Source organism: Symphalangus syndactylus, chromosome 11 (assembly GCF_028878055.3).
Source record: "Symphalangus syndactylus isolate Jambi chromosome 11, NHGRI_mSymSyn1-v2.1_pri, whole genome shotgun sequence".
Taxonomy (NCBI): domain Eukaryota; kingdom Metazoa; phylum Chordata; class Mammalia; order Primates; family Hylobatidae; genus Symphalangus; species Symphalangus syndactylus.
Genome location: NC_072433.2, coordinates 106251568 through 106273811, shown reverse-complemented (window position 1 = coordinate 106273811; position 22244 = coordinate 106251568). Strand labels below are relative to the sequence as shown.

The 22244-nt window shown below is 36.0% G+C and overlaps 1 protein-coding gene across 8 annotated transcripts in view; it reads right to left on the bottom strand.

The window, feature by feature from the left end:
• The window catches only part of DMXL1 (Dmx like 1), a 185086-nt gene that overhangs the window by 85342 nt on the left and 77500 nt on the right, over positions 1–22244 (bottom strand). For 7 of the 8 annotated variants that reach the window (XM_055298757.2, XM_055298758.2, XM_055298759.2 and 4 more), the window contains 7 exons: positions 20724–20813; positions 20006–20108; positions 17686–17805; positions 17172–17393; positions 14273–15955; positions 12653–12760; positions 107–276 (listed from right to left, as the gene is read on the bottom strand). In XM_055298757.2, the coding sequence (XP_055154732.1) occupies positions 107–276; positions 12653–12760; positions 14273–15955; positions 17172–17393; positions 17686–17805; positions 20006–20108; positions 20724–20813 (2496 nt within the window). The remainder of the gene's footprint in view (positions 1–106; positions 277–12652; positions 12761–14272; positions 15956–17171; positions 17394–17685; positions 17806–20005; positions 20109–20723; positions 20814–22244) is intronic. The other variant, XM_055298763.2, reaches the window with a different exon arrangement.

Below are 22244 nucleotides of genomic sequence, written 5' to 3'. Positions count from 1 at the left end.
TGCTGCTTCAGAAACAAGAGGGAGTAATGGCAGAAAATATATGAAACGCCATTTAAAGAAATGTCAAAAAAATATTAATTCACTTATACCAAAATAAAACACTTACTTTTTCTATGCATTTGCGTAAGATGCGGGTATTCCGGACCCACCACCCCACACCCATAGCTCTTAGTTCAGACCAAGTGGGATCATCTTTCTGCATGGCTGGCAACATGTTGAGCAGTTCTTCTTCTGCTACTGAGTGAAATGCCCAAGCAAAATGACTTGTAGACAGGCCTGAAGAAATGTAAAAAATGATGTTTATAAGAATTATAAATATGTTTATATGATTATCAGAAATGTATGTTCCATGTTTTCAATATAAATGTGTAAACTTCTATGAGACTCACAGTTTAAGACTGGAAATATGGGTTTTTTAAATTTTTCCTTCTTCAAATGACTATATCACTCCAATGACCATATATATGTTTTGCAAAAATAGCGTATTTTTTGAAAGGAAAAGAAAAAATACTTATGGCAAATTCCACTGTGCTGATGTATTTCTGACCCTTTTTAAAAAATGAGAAACGCTTAAAGCATTATTTTATGTTGATATATTTCTATCTTCAAAGCTGCTTTTCACCTTCGTTTGGTCAACATTTGTTTTGTGGATGTAATTCCACAGAATTAATTAAAAAAAATCAAGTAAGCAGTTCAGGTTGACGAATTAGGTATAGCACTGCAAAGACTCCAGAATCATAATGCATACATTAAATTCCAGCTCCAGCCGGGTGCGGTGGCTTACGCCTGTAATCCCAGCACTTTGGGAGGCCTAGGTGGGTGATCACTTGAGGTCAGAAGTTCGAAACCAGCCTGGCCAACATGGTGAAACCCCGTCTCTACTTAAAAAACGTACAATTAGGCTGGGAGCGGTGGCTCATGCCTGTAATCCGAGCACTTTGGAAGGCCGAGGCGGGCGGATCACGAGGTCAGGAGATCGAGACCATCCTGGCTAACACGGTGAAACCCTGTCTCTACCAAAAATACAAAAAATTAGCCGGGCGTGGTAGTCCCAGCTACTCGGTAGGCTGAGGCAGGAGAATGGCATGAACCCAGAAGGCAGAGCTTGCAGTGAGCCGAGATTGTGCCACTGCACTCCAGCCTGCGCAACAGAGTGAGATTCTGTCTCGAAAACAAAACAAAACAAAACCATACAATTAGCCGAGCATGGTGGTATGTGCCTGTAATCCCAGCTACTCAAGAAGCTGAGGCAGAAGAATCACTTGAACCGGGGAGGTAGAGGTGGCAATGAGCCAAGATCGTGCCACTGCACTCCAGCCTTGGCGACAGAGTAAGGCTCTGTCTCAAAAATGAAAATAAAGATAAAAATAAATTCCAGCTCTATTGTTGACTATTAAGTTGGTACAAAAGTAATTGCAGGTGGTTTCTGCCATTAAAAAAGGCAAAAACTGCAATTGCTTTTGTACCAGCATAATATATTCATATAATCTTTGGATAAGTTACGTTGTCTTTTAATGCCTCAATTTCTCTGTATGTAAAAATACAAATAATCATGGAACTATCTAATAACATAGTTTTGATAATTTAATATAGTTATAAAATTTATAATAGAATCTGGCACACAGTAATTATTACTCCATATCACATTAATAAGATAGTTGTACATTTATACATCATTTATGTCAGTAATTCTCTCAACCCAGTGGCCTACACATGTTTATTGCTCAGCTTCTATTTTCACTTTTCATAATACATTTTGTTTAGCATTGCTAGGTAAAGTAAATGATTAATTATAGCATGTGGCTTTGAGATATATGGCCTCAAATTTTTAACCTAAGCCAAGCAAGGAATCACCTCCCATGCCAAGCAATGTGAAATGCTTTCTATAGGGAACACTTTGAAAATAAATGAAAGGTAAAAACAAAACAAAAAAACCCTACATTGTGAATGGACTATTATTCTAAATCAAATTTTTGGATTCCTGTTATCTCTCCAGCAACTTCAATACATTTTCACAAATAAAGAGTCTGATTTAGACATCAGTAAGATGGCAGGAATAGAAGTCCCAGGTTTCATTCCTTGCTATGATTTGCATATTTATATCCCTTCAGATTTCATGTTGAAACTTAACCTGCAATGTAACAGCATTAACAGGCAGAGCCTTAAGGAGATAACTAGCCATTGCCCTCGTGAATGGGATTAACGTCCTTATAAAAGGGATCAAGAGAAATAGGTAGTCCTTTTTACCAGTTCCATCATTTAAGGACGTAGCAACAAGGTGTCAACTATGGAGCACAGATCAATCCCTTACCAGACACCAAATCTGCTGGTGCCTTGATCTTGGACTTCCCAGCCTGCAGAAATATGAAAAATAAATTGTTCCTATTTATAAATTACCCAGTCTATTTGTTATAGAAGCCCCAAAAGACAGACACCCCTGCACAAAGAGAGTTTAAGTAGCAACTAGCCACAGATTAGAAAATGCCATTTTACCCCCAAACTTGAGAATGAGCTGAGACACCTGTGAGGATCACAGAACCAAACAAAAACTGCAGTAGAAGGGTAAGAGTAACAGTCTCACTTTGAGCACATCATCTGTTCCCATCCAAGTTGATTTGTGGTACAAGAAGAAAATTCCCTAGATCCACAGTTTGTACAGTGGGAAAAGAAAGCCACGGTCAGACACTGAGCTTCCCCACTGTTCTAAAATGTTTCCCAGGAAGCTCACGCTGGTCTCACCTCAAGGGGAAACAATGTGGGCAATGTCACAGCTAGATCATCAGGTGTTGGGTAGAAACAAAGAAAAGGAGGCAGACCTTATAGCAACTAGCCTACAGATGTTGGTGGTAGCTCTGTGTTCCTGCCAGTCATAGCATCCAATTAGAGGTAACAGCCAATAGCATATCCTACCTGCAAAGTCAAGCCAGTTGCTTCCAGAAGCATGGTAAAAAAATTCAACCTGGCTTCAGTCCTTAGATGGCCAACCTCCACATCCAGCCTCAGAGCCCACCCCAAAGCCCAGCCCAGACTAGTAGACACCTACCTCAGCATATTTCAGCAAAGCTCAGGGGCTAGACCTGCCCAACCACAGAGTTCAAACAGCGGCTTGGCTCAGCCTCAAACACCACTCCCAGGTCCTACCCAGGCAGGGAGACACCGATCACTGTGTATTTCCTTAGAAGACAGACCTGCCCAACCTGGGAGGCGAAACAGGAGCTTGGCCCAGCCCCAGACCTCACACCAAGGTTCCGTTCAGGCAGGAGGGCGAGCTTCAAACACGCATTTCTATAAAACATAGCCTCTCAATCTGTCCATCTGGAGTAACAACTCTGCCTAACCTCAGGGCCAGCCTGCAACCCCGCCCAACTTCAGAACCCAAACGATAATACTGCCTGGCCAGAGAACACATCCTGTGACCCAGTCCAATTAGAGGCTATCGCAGTGCCCAGCCAGCAGCTCTGACTGACTGCAGAGACCAGCCAGTGGTCTTGCCAGACAGCAGAACCTAGAGAGCAGCAACATCCAACCTCAGAACCTAAAGGCAGGGGCCTTACCACACAGAGAACCCAACTGCAAGCCCTGCCTCCCTGGGGTCATTTCATGCTGAACCACGCATAATCAGAGGCTAGATTTAATAGTGAAGCTCTATCTTGGCCAGAAATCACCTATAAAGCCCAGAAGAGGTTGCTGTCTCCTCAAATGAGCAGACCCCAAAGCAAATACACAAGAATGGTGAAGAATCAGGGAATCATTATATCTCGAAAACAAACTAATACATTTCCAATAATGAACCCAAAGGAAACAGATCTATGAAATGACTGACGAATATTTGGAATAATCCACTTAAAAAGTTCAGTGAACTACCTGAATATATAGAGGAAAATTAAAATAAGTTTATTCTTATTTAAATAAATCCTACTCAAATAGAAACCGTAAAAGAATGGGGGTAGCTATACTTAGACAAAATAGACTTTAAGTCAAAAAGTGTAAAAGGAGACAAAGAAGTATGTTACATAATGATAAAGGGGTCAAATCATCCAGAGGATATTAATAATTATAAATATATATGTACTCAACATCAGAGTCACTTAGACTTCGAAAGCAAATATTAAAGAAACTAAAGGGAGAGATAGATTACAATATAGTAATAACAGGGGGATTCAATACCCTACTTTTAACAAAGGACAGACCATCCAGACAGAATATTTAGTCTCTTAGACCAAATGTACCTAAAAGACATGAACAGAACATTCTACCAAACAGCAAGAGAATACGGATTCTTTTTGTGCACACAAAGAATATTCCCCAGAATAGATACTATGTTAGATTACAAAGCAAGTTTTAAAAAATTCAAGTGTATGTAAATCATATCAAGTATCTTTTCTGATCACAATAGTATGAAACAAGAAATAAATAACAGGAGAAATCTTGGAAAAGTCACCAATTTGTGGAAATTAAACAACATGCTCCTGAAAAAAACGAGTCAAAGAAGAAATCAAAAGAGAAATTAAAAATTATCTTGAGACAAACAAATACAAAAACAGAATATGCTAAAATTTATGGGACGCAGCAAAACCATTTCAAAGAGAGAAAATTACAGCATTCAATGCCTCCCCCCATATATATATATCTCTCTCTCTGTCAAATAAACAACCTACTATTATACATCGAGGAACTAAAAATAGAAGAAACTCAGCCCAAAGTTAGCAGAAGAAAGGAAATGAAGATCAGAGGAGAAATAACTAAAGTATAAACTAGAAAAATGACAGGGAAAAAAACCTAAAAACTTTCCAGTTTTCTGGAAAGATAAATATAATTGACAACTCCTTAGCAAGATTAAGAAAAAGAAGGGCCAGGAGCAGTGGCTCATACCTGTAATCCCAGTAGTTTAGGAGACAGAGGCAGGCAGATCACTTGAGGTCAGCAGTTCGAGACCAGCCTGGTCAACATGGCAAAACCCTGTCTCTACTAAAAATACAAAAATTAGCTGGGTGTGGTGGAGCAAGCCTGTAATCCCAGCTACTTGAGAGGCTGAGGCAGAAGAACCACTGGGACTCAGGAGGCACAGGTTGCAGTGGGCTGCGAGGCGCCACGGCACTCCAGCCTGGGCGACAGAGAAAGACTCTATCTCAATAAATAAATAAACCAAAGACTAAAAATAAAATTAGAAGTTAAAGAAGAGACACTACAACTGATACCACAAACAAATAATCATAAGCGATTAATAGGCAGATATATGCGAACAAATTGGATAACCCAGAAGAAATAGATAACTTCCTGGACACAGACAACCTGCCAGAACTGAAATATGAAAAAATAAAATATCTGAACAGACTGATGATGAGTAAGGACATGAATCAGTAATATAAAGTCTCCCATCAGGCCGGGCACGGTGTCTCATGCCTGTAACCCCAGCACTTTGGAAGGCCAAGGCAGGCAGATCACTTGAGGTCAGAAGTTCCAAACCAGCCTTGACAACATGGCGAAACTCTGTCTCTACTAAAAATACCCCAGCTACTCAGGAGGCTGAAGTAGGAGAATCACTTGAAACCCGGAGGCAGAAGTTGCAGTGAGCCGAGATTGCACCACTGCACTCTAGCGTTGGATGACAGGAGCGAGACTCCGTCTCAAAAAAAAAAAAAAAAAAGTCTCCCATCAATCCATCAAAAGAAAAGCCTAGAATCTGATCGCATCACAGGTGAATTCTACTAAACATTTAAAGAAAAACTAACACCAATCCTTCTTAAACTCTTCCAAAGAACAGAAAGGAAAGAAAAGTTCCTCTTTTTATGAGACCAGGATTTCCCTGATGCCAATGCCAGGCAAAATGAATTAAAAAAAATTATAGGCCATTATCCCCGATAAATACAAATGTAAAACCCTCCACAAAATACTAGCAAACCAAATTAACAGCACAATAAAAGGATCACCCACTATGATCAAGTAGGAATTATACCATGGATTAAAGATTAGCTCAACATGTGCAAATTAACTGATGTCATTTTGTTCATATTAACAAAATTAAGGACAAAACCATATGATTCTTTCAACAGATGCAAAAAAAGCATCTGATAAAACTCAACATCCTTTCATGACAAAAACTCTCAACAAATTAGTTGTAGAAGGAATGTTCCTCAACACAATAAAGGCCATAAATGACAAGCCCAGAGCTAAACATCACACCCAACAGTGACAATTTAAAAGCTTTTCCTCTAAGATCAGAAAGAGGACAAGGATGCACTCTCTCACAACTTCTACTCAACTATGATAGTACTAGAAGTCCCTGCCAGAGCAATTAGACAAGAGAAAGAAATAAAAAGGCATCCAAATAGGAAATGATGAAGTGGAAATGTCACTGTTTGCTAACAACACAATCTTACATACAGAAAACACAAAAGACTCCACCAAAGAAACAGAACTAATAAACAACTACATTAAACATGAAGGATACAAAAGTAAAATGCAAAAAGCAGTGGCATTTCCATACAGTAACAACAAATTATCTGATCTGATTTAAAAAATAAATAAAACAACCACATTAATCACTGCTACAAAAAAAAAAAAAAAAAAAAACCTTAAGTTTAAGAACAGCCTGGGCAACACAGCAAGACTCCATCTCATTAAAAACAAAAATTTAACCAAGGAGGTAAAAGAGCTCTAAAATAAAAACTGTAAAACATTGATGAAAGAAATTTGAAGACACAAATAAATGGTAATATATCCAGTGTTCACAGATCAGAAAAATTAATTTGTTAAATTTTTAATTTGTTAAAATGTCCAAACTATCCAAAATGATCTACAGATTCAATGCAATCTCTATCAAAATACTGATGTCATTTTTCACAGAAATAGAAAAAAAAACCCCTAAAATTCATTAGGAATATCAAGAAACACCAAATACTCAAAGTAAACTTGAGATGAAAGAACAAACCCAGAGACATCACACTACCTGATTTCAAACTATATTACAAACCTAGGGTAATCAAAATAGCATGGTACTGGTGTAAAAACAGAAACACAGACCAATGGAACAGAATAGAAGGTGTAGAAGTCAACCCATGCATTTATACTCAATTGATTTTTGTCAAAGGTGCCAGGAACACACAATGGGAAAGGATACTTTCTTCAAAAAATGGTGCTGGGAAAACTAGATAACCACACATAGAAGAATGAAATTGGACCATTACCTTACACCATATACAAAAATAGGTCAAAATGGATTAAAGACTTAAACATAAGACCTGCATTATAAAACTACTAGAAGAAAACACAGAGGGAAAACTACATGTCATCAGTCTGGGCAATGATGTTTTTGGATATGACACCAAAGGGACGGGCAACAAAAGCAAAAATGAACAAATGGGATGACATCAAACTGAAAATGTCTGCATAGCAAAGAATACAATTAGCAGAGTGAAGAGAAAAGCCATGGATTGGGAAAAAATATTTGCAATCTGTATATCTGATAAGGAGTTAATATCCAAAATATATCAAGAACTCGAGTAACCCAATAGCAAGAAAACAACACAATTAAAAAATGGGCATGCCAGGCACAAGTGGTGCAGACCTGTAGTCCCAGCTATTTGCGAGGCTGAGGCAGGAGGATGGCTTGAGGCCAGGAGTTTGACTCCAGCCTGGGCAACAGAGTAAGACCCTCAACTCTTGGGGGGAAGAAAAAAAAAAAATCAGAGGGGAAAAATGAACTGAACAGCTATTTCTCAAAAGAAGACATATGAATGTCCAACAGATAAATGAAAAAAGTGCTTGATATCTATAATCATGAAAATGCAAATTAAAGCCAGAATGAGATAACAACTCACACCTGCTAGAATGTATACTATCAGAAAGAAAAAAACAACCAGTTTTCATAAAGAAGTGGTGAAAAGGGGAGCCTGATACACTGCTAGTGGGAACATAAATTAGTACAGCCATTATGAAGGAGGGTATGAAGGTTCCTCAAATATCTAAAAATTTTCTGGGACAATGTTTTACTAAAAAGAGAAGGAAAGAAAAAAAACTTTAACTAAAAAAAAAGAAAGAAAAAATTTAAAAACAAAATTACCACATGATCCACAAATCCCACTTATGTGTATATAGTCAAAGGATGTGAAATCAGTATGTTGAAGAGATATCTGCACTCCAATGTTAAGTGCAGCTTTATTCACAATAGTTTAGTTATCAAATCAACCTAAGTATCCATCAATAAATTAATAAAGAAAATGTCGTATATACAGGCATACCATGGGTTCGATTTCAGACCACCGCAATAAAGCAAATAGTGCAATAAAATGAGTAACACAATTTTTTGTTTCCCAGTGCATATACAAGTTATGGTTGCATCATACTGTGGTCTATTAACTGTGCAATAGCATTATGTCTAAAATGAGTATACATGCCTTAATTAAAAAATACATCAATGCTAAAACATAACAATCATCTGAGCTTTAAGCAAGTCATAATTTTTGCTGATGGAGAATCTTGCCTTGATGTTACCGGCTGCTGACTGATCAGGGTAGAGGTTACTGAAGGCTGGGATGGCTGTAGCAATTTCTTAAAATAAGGCAACAATGAAGTGTGCCACATAGATGGACTCTTCCTTTTATGTAACATTTCTCTATACCATGTAATCCTATTTGATATAATTTAGAACTTCTTTCAAAATTGGAGTCAGTCCTCTCAAACCTGCCACTGCTCTATCAACTAAGTTTACAGACTATTCTAAATCCTTTGTTGTCATTTCAACCATGTTCACTGCATCTTCATCAGGAATAGATTCCACCTTAAGAAACCACATTCATTGCTCTTCCTTTAAGAAGCAACTCCTCATCTGCTGAAGTTTTTTTTTTTTTTTTTTTTTTTTGACACAGGGTCTCCTCCTGTTGCCCAGGCTGGAGTGCAGTGGTGTGATCATAGCTCGTTGCAGTCTTGACCTCCTGGACTCAAGTGATATTCCTATTCAGCTCCCTGAATAGCTAGGACTACAGGCACGTATCACTAAACCTACCTAAATTTTCTTCAGAGATGGGGTCTATGTTGCCCAGGCTGATCCTAAACTCCTGGCCTCAAGCGATCCTCCCACCTCAATATCCCAAAGTGTTGAGATTACAGGCATGAGCCATCGTGCCTGGCTCTGCTGAAGTTTTACCCTGAGATTGCAGCAATTCAGTCACATCTTCAGGTTCTACTTTTAATTCTAGTTCCCTTGCTATTTCTACCATATCTGCAATTACTTCCTCTACTGAAGTCTTGAACCTCTCAAAGTCATCTGTGAAGGCTGGAATCAACTTCTTCCAAACTCTTGTTAATGTTGATATTTTGACCTCCTCCCATGAATTACAAATGTCCCCAACGGCATCTAGAATGGTGAAGCCTTTCCAGCGGTTTTCAATTTACTTTGTCCAGATCCATCAGAGGAATCATTATCTATAGCAGCTATAGCCTTATGAAATGTATTTCTTAAATGATAAGACTTAAAAGTTAGAAGCATTCCTTGATTCATGGACTGCAAAATGAATGCTGTGTTAGCAGGCATAAAAACTATATTAATTTCCTCGTACATCTGCATCAGAGCTCTTGCGTGAACAGGTCACTGTCAATAACAGCAATATTTTGAAAGGAAATCTTTTTTCTCAACAGAAGGTCTCAATAGTGGGCTGAAAATATTCAGTAAATTATGCTATAAACAGAGGTGCTGCCACTGGGCTTTGCTGTTCCATGTGCAGAGCACAGGCAGAAAATAGGTTTCACATAATTCTTAAACACGCTAGGATTTTCAGAATGGTAAATGGGCATTGGCTTCAACTTAGCTACCAGCTGCATTAGCCCGTAACAAGAGTCAGTCTGTCCTTTGAAGCCAGGCACTGACTTCTCTCTAACTATGAAAGTCCTAGATGGCATCTTCTTCCAACAGAAGGCTGTTCCATGTACTTTAAAAATCTGTCCTTTTGTGTAGCCACCTTCATCCATTATCTTAGCTAGATCTTCTGGAAAACATGCTGAAGCAAGTGCTGAATGACATAGAAGATTCAGCATGTTATCCAGAAGACCTAGCTTCACCTTGTACTTGTAGTTTACGGAGAAGCCTTCTTTCCTCAAACCTCATGGACCAACCTCTGCTAGCTTCAGACTTTAATTGTGCAGCTGCCTCACCTCTCTCAGCTTTCATGAAATTAAGACGAGTTACAGCCTTGTTCTGGATTAGGCTTTGGCATAAGAGAATCTTGTGGCTAGTTTGATCCATCTAGACCACTCAAACTTTCTCCACATAAGCAATAAGGCTACTTTGCTTTCTTATCATTTATGTGTTCAATGGAGAATGTTTAGTTTTCTTTGGACCTTGTCCTTTGCATTTAAAATTTGGTAAACTGTTTGGCACAAGAGGCTTAGCTTTCAGCCTGTCTTGGCTTTCGACATGCCTTCCTTACCAACCTTAGTCATTTCTAGCTTTTGATTTAAAGCGAGAGATACGCAGCTCTTCCTTTCACTTGAACACTTAGAAGACACTGTAGGGTTGTTAAACTATCCTAATTTCTATATTGTTATGTCTCAGTGAATAGGGAGGTCTGAGCAGAGGGAGAAATACAGAGGAATGGCTGATCACTGTTGTAGCCACAGTACACACAACATTTATTGATTAAATTCATTGCCCTACATAGGCGCAGCTCATGGCACTCCAAAACCATTATAACAGTAACAAAGATCACTGATCACAGATGATAGAAAAAGTGTGAAAGACTTGGAGAATTACCAAAATGAGACACAGAGACATGAAGTGAACACATGCTGTTGGAAAAATGGTGCTGACAGACTTGCTCAACAAAGGGTTGCCACAAAGCTTCAATTTGTAAAAACTGCTGAATTTGCAAAATGCAACCTAGCAGAATACAATAAAAAGGAGTATGCCTGTATATACACTGGAGCACCAGTCAGCCTTAAAAAACGAAATCTTGTCATTTGCAACAACATGGATGAACCTGGAATTACAGTAAGTGAAATAAGCCAGTCATAGACAAATATTGCATGATCTCACTTATCTGTGGAATCGAATACAATTGAAATCAAAGAAACAGAGAATAAATGGTATTTGCCCAAGGCTGCGGACAGGATGAGAAGGGAGACATTGGTCAAAGGGTACAAAGTTTCAGTTAGGAGGAATACATTTTTGATATCTACTGCACAGCATGGTAACTACCTTTAATAATAGTGTATTGTATATTTCAATATTGCTAAGAGAGTACATTTCAAATATTCTTACCACAAATATGTTACATATCTGAGGTGACGGATATGTTTGGTTTGATTTAATCATTCCACTTTGTATACATATATCAAACATTACTTTGTACCCTACAAATATATACAATTTTAATGTGCTAAATTACAATTTAAAATTTTTAAAGAGAATTTGGCCTGGCAAGGTGGCTCATGCCTGTAATGTTCAGCACTTTGGGAGGCCGAGGCAGGTGGATCGCTTGAGGTCAGGAGTTCAAGACGAGCCTGGCCAATATGGTGAAATCCCATCTCTATTAAAAATACAAAAATTAGCTGGGCGTGGTGGTGTGCGCCTGTAGTCCCAGATATTCGGGAGGTTGAGGCAGGACAATCACTTGAACCCAGGAAATGGAGGTTGCAGTGTGCAGAAATCACACCACTGTACTCCAGCCTGGGCGACAGAGCAAGACTCTATCTCCAAAAGAAAAAAAAAACTAAAAAGAATTTGATTTAGAATTTTCAACTTTACTTTTTTCAAAGCTATATGCAAAATGAGAAAAAGAAAATAAGAGAGAGAAACAAAGAGACAGAGACAAAAGGTACGAGCAAGAGACTGAGACCAAGGAGCAGAGGCTAAAAGGCTAAACTGCAAAGTCCCAATAACACTTTTTAAACCTATAGTTCCAATAATGCTGAAAGCCAGCTCTATTTCTTGAACTTCCTGGGAGATGAGCCAAAAAACATGCTGTTTTGTTTAAGTGAACTTAAGTGAGATTTCTCTTACTTTGAACTCGCTAAGACAATGTTATTTTCTGGTACCTACAATAATCGTTTAATAAGAATCTATTAAGTTATGCTAAGACAGTTCAAAGTCTAAGATAGTTCAAAGTAAGAGAACTAACAGTATCTGAAATACAGCACTAAATACAGAATACATGAAATATACTAAACTAATATCTGAAATACATATTTTATCAGTAGTTTTAAGTGTGGGTAAATTTACACTTTCAATATTCTGTACTCTGTGAAACATTTAAAATTTGAGAATGTATTATAACAAAAATGTTATTCAAAGTTTGGTGGAAAAACTGAATTTAGATAAATGTCAAAAAAAGGAGAAAAAAGACAATCTAAAGAAGAAATTAAAGAAAATGAAACAATACTAATTTGCCTTGAACATATCATGCATTTAAAAACGTAACACAGAATATCCCCAGTATCTGTTTCTTCATTAACTCCTTTTGCCTACCATTAAAAATTCCAATGTTTTAAGCAAAGAAGATTATGAGGAAATAAACATTTTAACAAATAAAGGAAACTTAAAATGTGTTAAATTTGTCATCATTATCATGTTTGGGTAAAAACAAGTTTAAAAACTCTCAAGTCTCTCATTTTCTACTCGCTTTATTTCCCTTTAATAGATTATTACTATCAAAATCACCTTGGTGAAGGAGTTGAGCTCGATAGGCTGGAAGGGAAGTTGTAAGAAAGGTATGGAGCCGAACAGCCAAAAGAAATTTTAACCCGCATTCATCAAGAGTTTCTCCACCTGCAATGAAAGAAAGGGGAAGCAATGTATTAAAAAAAAAAAATTGTAAGCAAAAGAACACCAAATATAGGCATATAATATTCTTAACCTGACCCAAAAAAAGTTATCAGTCTAAAATATTTTCTAACATTTATCTTTTTCTACACAATTTTACATTACAGAAAAAATAGTATAAACAATTGGAAAAATAAGAAGAGAATAAAGAGAATCTGATACTCATTATAATCTGACCTCTTCTGATTGAAATCGTATTTAAATTAAAATGTGACTGATTTTTGAACAGTTTAACCTTTTCTGTGGCACATGTACAGTATTATCTTTAATCAATATGGCTTGTTTGAATCATACATCCACCCCAGTAATCTGCTGTTAACACTGGAAGAAAAAGTTCTATGGTGGGAGGGCCTGATATTTTTTCCTTGAAGCAAAAACTAAAAACATAAAACACCTATAACATATTCACATCAAAAATAGTATCTACTAGTAATATCTATAAAAGTGTCAAGATTCATAACCAATTTAATTTTTCTTAAATTTAATTTTTTTTATTAAATTTACCCTATATTTTCCTTTCAAGTTTCGTTCAAAGGGATACTGACATATATATGGTCCACAAGGCTCAATTTGTTCATTTCAGAACCTACTTGAGATTTTATGGGAAACTGTTCATAACTCAGCAGTATTTTTTTTAAAATGCTCTCTGGGTGAGGAAAAGACCCTAATCACATTATGCTTTTCTAGGTAGGAGCATACACTAATGCTAATTTAAAAAAAAAAAACTCAATGTTTTAAAAACCAAATTATAATTGTTAATAGTGGATTATTACAAAATGAGAGGAAAAAAACCCAGAAGCCACCTTTTATTTTTAGGTACCTAAAATAATTGTTTAATAAGAATCTGTTAAATTTTGCTAAACCCAGAAAGACTGAGTTGGATCTTTTATACTATTAAGCAGACAATTAGAAAAAATGACCGGCATAACAAGTCTTTGTGCACTTGCTCATAGTACTATGATTTATGGGATAAACAGTGCATATTAAGAGTTTGCTGTTTATGATAGTCTTGCGGGGAAAAAAGTTAAAACTGTTGTGAAGGTAGCAAAGATGTTTCCAAAAAAAAAAACCTTCACGGTATTTTTTTTTTTTAAGAGACAGGGTCTTGCTCTATTGTCCAGGCTGTAGTGCAGTGGCACAATCAATTCACTGCCACCTCAACCTCCTGGGCTCAAGCATCATCCCACCTCAGCCTCCTGAGTAGCTAGGACTATAGGCATGAGGCATCACATCTGGCTATTTTTTTTTGTTTTCATAGAGATGGTGGTCTCAACTATGTTGCCCAGGCTGGTCTTAAACTCCTGGGTTCAAGTGATCCTCCTGCCTCAGCCTCCCAGAGCTGAATTTACAGGCATAAGCCCCCATGCCTAGCTAATGGCATCATTTTAATAAAAATTATTTAAAATTATTTTCTGTGAAAATAAGTAAAAATGTTATCAGTATGGAGTTTAGTTTTACCTTGGCTTCTGTCTCGGCTTTCTCCAATATCAGTGCTTGTAGTTGAAATTGTATCTGCTAAGGCCATCAAAGACATCTGCTCCATCCGGCTGAGTCCTGGTAAACTGGAATGAAGTAAGTGGCCAGAAAGAACCTGTGCATGCTCAGGTCCAAAGTAAGTTGGACTGTATTGTGAAAGGTCAATAACTCTAGGCTTTGTATTTTCTTCATCTGTCTCTAACATATGAGTATCAGTCATTAGAAGTTGAGTCTGAAAAAGCTCATCATAACTTTCTTTTGACAATTGGTTTGATTTACTTAAGGTACTGTCATTACTAGATTTCTCCAAAGATGAGTAACAGCTATCATCATCTGCTGCAAGTAAGGCATATAAAGGAAGTGGAGGAACAGAATCTATTTCTGTGTAATCTGTATTTTCAGCCTTGTTGAATGCCTGGGGGTCTCTGGTAGTGCTTCCACTAGCACTGATTGTGAGAGACCTAAGGCGGCGTTCATGATTAGATTCAGCTTCATTCACAGCCACAACTTCCCCAGCAATGCACTTAACAAGATGGGACAAGATGGCCTTGGCTCTCCGAACTTTACCAAGATCCATGAGTTCCAAAAGCTGCAAGGGATGATACTGAGGTAGAGTCGGGGAAAGCACATGAGCTGCTTCAAAAAGACCTGAATCTTCCATATCCACTGAAGGATCGAATGCAGTTTTCTTTCCACAGATTTTCTGTGCAAGACTGGTCATGGATCGAGTCAGAGTTTTCTTTGGAGGATGTAACCCAGAACTGGAGTTACTCTGTTTTATTAAACTTGTTATAGATGGAGTGCTCCCACTGTACGAATCTGTTATAACAGGTTCTTGTTTAGAAGATGGCTGCCATTGGGAATACACATGCATTTCACAGTCCATTCCTACCACAAGGATGCCATCCCGGACCCACGATAAAGAAACAGGAAAAGGTGGGGAGCCATCTACAGAAGAAACCAGGTCCACACTTCGTAATAGTACAAATTTAGAAAGGGGCACAACTTTGGTACTCTCCCAGAGAGGAAATGCCAGGCTTTCCTTACCAGTTTGGTCTTGTACCTTGCCAGCCAGGGGTCCATACATAAAAAGTTTTGATCCAATTCCTACAGTCAGGATATGAGAACCATCTTCTCTAGACATCCAATCTAAGTGAACTAAATGCTTTGTGTTTGATGTGATATTCTCTTTACTAGATAAATACATCTCTTGTTTATTATAGGCCACTAAATTGCTATCAACACTAATGCCAGAATCCAATACTGTGCTTAACTCATCCAAATGAATTGTCTGTTCAAGCACCCAGCATGAACCTCCTGTTGACTCACATTCAAAAATACTTACATGCATCACAAAGTCCTGGGAAGATCTACTATTAGATGCAGGCTGCTTATAAGCTACTGCTAAACGATTTGTATGTGCACAGCTAACTTCTACAGGCCTACCAGGTACAGTTATACTACTATTGCTCTGAAGTCCATCTTCAATAAGTAATGGCCATTCTTCCCAAATGTATGCAAGATCAATTTTTCCATTCTTCGATGTGGCAGATTCTCCATCTGTTACTCTGCATCTCCAGAATCTTACTTTCTCATCTGAACATGAAGTTGCCAATAAATAAGGAGCACTGCATGCAGGATATATAGAAGATGAACTCAGATGTCCTAAAATAAAAATAATCCATTAACAAAATGTTAAATTTGGTTAAATACTGTTTTTATGTACTTACGATTTTAGTCTTTTTGTATTAACTACTATTAAGAACATGACAGCCTATATTTATTTAAGTTAAGAAGGGGCAGCAAGAATAGTAAGAGGCTTTTAATGACATCAGAAAGGTATATAAAAAGAAAGGATCACCAAAACCCAGAGTTCAAAGGGAACTCTGAGATAATTTACTTCAATTCTTGAAGGTTAAACATCTTGGGCCTAAATCAAACAACTTAGGCATAGGCAGAATTTAAAAACTTGAATTCTAGTTAATCCAGAATTTGTTTCACAGCTCTTTGCTAGTTTTATACATTATAAATCTATTTTAAAGGTATCAATGCATTTTTCTTTTAATTTGTCAACACTCACTGGCTCCTTCTCTTTCACATTTTTCAATATAAATGTGAATGGCCTATGTTTACTTAAGTACTGAATGGTCACTTTACAGGGCCCTTCATGATCGAGGTATATTTGCCATAACAAATGCTGAGAAAATTCCTAACTACAACTTAACATTTGCTTAGACTTGAAGTAATCATGCACTATTAGTTTCCTAAAACAGGAGCCTTGATTTTTATTTTTGATTAGTATTCTTGATACTCCAGAACAGTGGTTCTTGACCTTTTGCATGCATAAGAATCACTTTAAAGGTTTGTAAGACTGGGCCCCATCCCAGAGTTTGAGATTCAGTAACTCTGGGTGGCCCAAGAAATGGAGTGGCCCATTTCTAACAAGTTTCCAGGACACTGACGCTGCTGGCCTGGGAACACTTCGAAAACCACTGCTCTAGAATAAGGATAATAAATATATAGCAGAAACCACACAATCAGAATCACGGCTCCAGGCAGCTATTGCCAATACCATCAAAGTTTGCAAATAAGGTACAACTTGGTTACCATCTCCGCTCTAGAAACTGTCCCTTTGTCTTCCCAAAAAGACAAAGAAAATTTGTTTTAGAAATCAATATTTAAGACTAGAGCTGGCTGATAAATGTCAGAGTAATCTGAAAACATAATGAGAACTGTAAGTCTTCAATTTAGGGTACTTGAATATATTATTTCCATTTCTGGTTCTGTGTGGATTTAAGAGGTAGTTGCAGCACCTATTTTTAAATACCTGGTAAATACTCATGTGTTACAAAATTAGCCTCTTTTCATAAAATTTACAAACCTGCTGATGGCTTAATACTTATTATCTCAACTCCTTCTGGTAAATGTAATTCTTGGCTATAAACCATTTCTGAAAACAGAGTCAACTTGCTGGTACTCTGGAGATTTGCTCTGCAAGCCTGATACTTTTGTGAAAAAGGAGATAGGATCTTCTCTGGAGAAGAAGAATAATGTTCTTCTGGTTGCCAAACTGCTTCGGATAATTTTGTATCTACTTTTTCATCTACAAAACATAAGAAAAGAACCAAAAACTGAGGCAGGGGAACCCTATAAATATTACGATTGCTACATTTTACAATCCAAAACTGCCTTGTAAAAGACAAAATAGTAAACATATTAATGTGATTCTTCACAGAAAGAAAATAAGAAAAGCTTTTTGAATTAAATGAATAATCTACAGTTATCACCATTTAATGAGAATGGCTTTAAGAAATATGTCCCAAATTCTCTAATTTTGTGTAATTTGTTAACTTACGCCTATTAAAGTTACACAAACACACACACAAAAGACTCACCTAATGAGACAGGAATTGACTTTAGATGTAAATTCCACATGTGTAACAGTGAACGGTTGTCTTGAGTGCATTCTATTACAATTAGGTAGAACTTCTCAGAAAATCCATTAGGTGAGCTGCCTGTTGGTATTAATGATATTTTTCACTGTTAATATGTGTAAAAGAGACAACTTGCTAAATATGCCAAGTGAAAATAATTGGACTTTAAAAAAAGAAAATTAAAAACTTTTACCTAAGGATTCAAACACAAGTGGTATTATAAAATATATTCAAATCCTTTACCACAGGAATTTGCATTAACTTAAAATTTTTACAATAATATGTATGCTATTTCATGTTCGAATTGATAGGTTTAAAGTCATCATCATCAAATTGTTCACAAAGATTAAACCATAAGAAGTAGGAAATTTCTAAACAGATAGGAACTATATAATATATACTTCAATTCAACATATCATGATGAAATGGTGGTGCCAAACATTTTTCAAATGAATAAGTTCTATAATGGATGACTTCATGATATTTATCCAATGGCAAAACTGTAAGTTTTCATTATAAAACATATCATTCAAGAAAATTTGTCTTTGCCCAAATTGCATAAACAGCACACAAGTTGCTCAAAATAAACATAGCTTTTTAAAATACATCAGAAAAATCAATGATTTATTATTGCCTGAAAAACCTTTTTAACAATAGATTTTAATCCAAGCTTTCTTCATTATAATCTATTATTCACTATGTGCACAATTAGGTAAATGAAAATTACATTATAAAAACAAAATAAATCACAGAACATGTAAAACACGAGAAAGCAGGTATTATCAGAGCACAAAGACTTTGCCCTTTTATAAATTTGCATAGGAAAAAAATAAAAAAAGGTAACCATAAATGTTTTAAATCATCTTGTATTGAGAGACTAAATGAAAAGCTAACTGTGGTAATGTATTCTAAGTTAGGCATCCGAAATACAGAAATTAAGAGAAAAGGATTAAGATTATAATAAAAAAGAATAGAAATCAATCCTAGTTTTGATAATTTCACTAACAACAAAAAATGCTCCAATAATGAACATACATGTAAAACATTTTTCTTCTTCATAATAGAGCAAAAGAAATGAAACCATAACACTTAAGGTATTTTCTAGGAAACTCTAATAATGAACATAATAGTTTTTGGGTAAAAGTAAAAATTTCCTGAATATTTTAAGAAAAATCTTAGCCTTCAAGAGAATAAAAATACATTAAAAATTGAAGAATCTGAAAAAAGAAAATGCTAGAATACAAGAAGAACATAGAAAAACTCAACCTTATGCAAACGAGAGTAACTTCTTTTAAAAGTTTTAGAGACTTAAACTGTTAATAACATTAACATGTTCATTAATATTTTAATATGAAAAGGATAGTTTTGTTTATACAGAAATAATCTTATCTCTTGCGCCTGATATCTTTAATCCCCATTTTTAGCATACTTCCAACATGTTCAGAGTTTTAAAAAACACATAAATAAAGTATATTTGCACAGCTCATTAACTCAGGGAAAACTGATAGAAGACTAAAAGCAATGGTAAGAAATTAGATGTCAACATAAAAGTGCAGAACTCTAAGGAGTACTTCTCATAAAAAAAGAAAAACGGAAAAAGTGGCAGAAGGACATGATGTACAAGAGAAGAAAAAAGTCTGAACAAATGGAGAAGATATTTAACATATGAATCTTGATAACTTCTTTGTGCAACGGGCACATACTGTAAAATTGATTGTGATATTCAAGAATGCCATTTTGGAGTTTGGTTTGGCTCTGTAATCTCAAGTGATGACCAAGAGATCTTAGCTTTATTTTACTCAGTGTGCCTTCATGTAAAGTAATAATTTACGTTGATAAGAGGAGTTTAACATTTTAAAAACTGTTTTATTATAAAAGCATTAATTAAGACAATTAGTTTTTAAATTAAGGACCTTCTAGCTTGAAGTTTTAAGCTACTTCTTTAAATTATAAATTTTCAAAAGGCAGGAGGTCCATAATATCCAAATGGATGGGTAGGACCCCATCCATGCAAAAACCTCTCACATGTTAATAATAAAGCATTTCTATTATGCAGTTTAAAAAACACACAACCAAGATGCCCCTTTAATTTTGTTCATATTTATTACCTGGTTAAGAATAAAAAGATGCTCATACTTATGATGAATATTTAATAAACAAACCTACTCCAAACAATTTTTACTTCAAATAGATAATGTAAGGCATTTTACCAATTCATCTTTATTAACTGCCTAACATACTGTACATAGTATTTCTCATTCCATAAACAATTCTTCCTTACCTGCATTAGATAGAATGCTGTCTTTGCCAAGGCTTTTCTTCTCAAGGTTATTCAAAATGAACTCTTCTTGAAAAACATGAAGTAGTTGGGTTTTTCTGCCATGCTGAATATAAATAAATATCAACATAAGCTGACCTATGTGTTATTTACCTAATGCTAAATAGCCAGAAAAATAATACTTCATAATGAGATATTTAAAGGCAGAATAAGACGTCAAAAGTTCAGTAGAACATAAGTGTGTGGCACCTCCATTAGATTAAACAGATGAATATAAAAATTTAGGTCAAGATGATTTGCTTTCATTACAATGAGTCTTTATAAGTAAGAAATAATATCCACCAATGTTTTTAATTTAGCCACAAATTGGAACCTAGTTTTCTTTTCAGTGATTTTCATAACCATGGATGAGGAACCTAACACCACTTTATTAAATCTAATGGTAATATGATAATATTAATATTTATAATATGTTTGAGTCAAAGTTTGAAAATTTATTTGGTTGTGAATATCGTAATGAGCATAATTTGTTTCCTAGTTTGAAGTCTAGGAAGTAAAATATACAATAGTATGTTATCTATTATGTGATGAGTTAATTACTGAATCTACTTTACCTGTAAATATATAGCAAATTTTCAAATTACATTAATATACAGATTTTATGCAAAATGTTTTCATAAACTTTTTTTTAATATACCTCCCCCCAAAAATTAATACTTACAAGTTTGGTAATGGGATCTAATGCAATAATGCATCCTGGCCTGGCTGTTGATTGTTGACTGACAATGTTAAAGACTTCACCAACGTATTTCTGTTTTTTTAAAAAAAATTGATAATTTACTAAACAATTCATATGCAAATAAGAGTAAATAACAAAATTTCAGGCATAACAGATAAATAACAATAAAATTCAAGTAGGCCTAAATATAGCCCCTTTCAACTATAAAAATGCTAGGTCTTTAGTCTTTATAGGAATTAACATACGAATGAAAAAGCATTACAGCTCAGTTGGTACAGAGAAAAATAAAAGCAATGCTTGGTAACTGTTAAGGAAAAAAATTACATCCATAAATGTGAAAAATTGATATAAACCTCCTGGAAATGTTCTAATAATTAGTGCTTTTCAAACATTAATTTTGAGGTAGGAAGGATAGAGCTAAAGAAACAAGATTACATACTATTCAAATATGCCGATTTCTTGAGCCATTTATGTCCTGACTGCTTTAGTCAAGGTCACACTGCTAAATTCAGTAGTCTATTTTCAAATCTTTATCAGACTTGCTTTATCAGCAGTATCTGATCTTGGTAATCATTCCTTCTTCCTCCTTGAAATACTTTTTTCCTTTTGCCTTCCATTATACACCACATTCACCCTTGTATTTCCACCCTACTTTTAACACAGCATTCCAGCATTCAATCTTTAATTTTTTTTAAGTTTCATTGTAGGTTTGGGAGTACGTGTGCTAAACTCACGTCACAGGGCTTTGCTGTACAGATTGTTTCATCATCCAGGTACTAAGCCTAGTACCTGATAGTTATTTTTTCTGGTCCGCTCCCTCCTCCCACCTTCCATCCTGAAGAAGTCCCCAGTGCCTGTTTTTCCATTCTTGGGGTTCATGAGTTCTCATCATTTAGCTCCCACTTATAAGTGAGAACATGCCGTATCTGGTTTTCTATTCCTGTGTTAGTTTGCTAAGGATAATGGCCTCCTTAAAGAATGGCCTCCATAAAGACGTTGCTTTATGAATGCCAGCCCCACCCATGTTCCTGCAAATTACATCATCTCATTCTTTTTTACGGCTGCACAGTATTCCATGGTGTGTATGGACCACATTTTCTTAATCCAATCTGTCACTCATGGGCATTTGGGTTGATTCTATGTCTTTGCTATTGTGAATAATGCTGCAACGAAATTTGCATGCATGTGCTCTTACCATAGAATGATTTATACTCCTCTAGGTACATAGCCAGTAACGGGATTGCTGGGTCGAAAGGCAGTTCTGTTTTTAGCTCTTTGAGGAATTACAGTACTGCTTTACACAACAGTTGAACTAATTTACACTCCCATCAACAGTGCGTAAGTGTTCCGTTTTCACTGCAACCTCGCCAGCATCTTTTTTTTTTTTTTTTTTTTGACTTTTTAATAATAGCCATTCTGACTGGTGTGAGATGGTGTCACATTGCGGTTTTTATTTGCATTTCTGTAACGATCAGTGATATTGAGCTTTCAATCATATTTGTT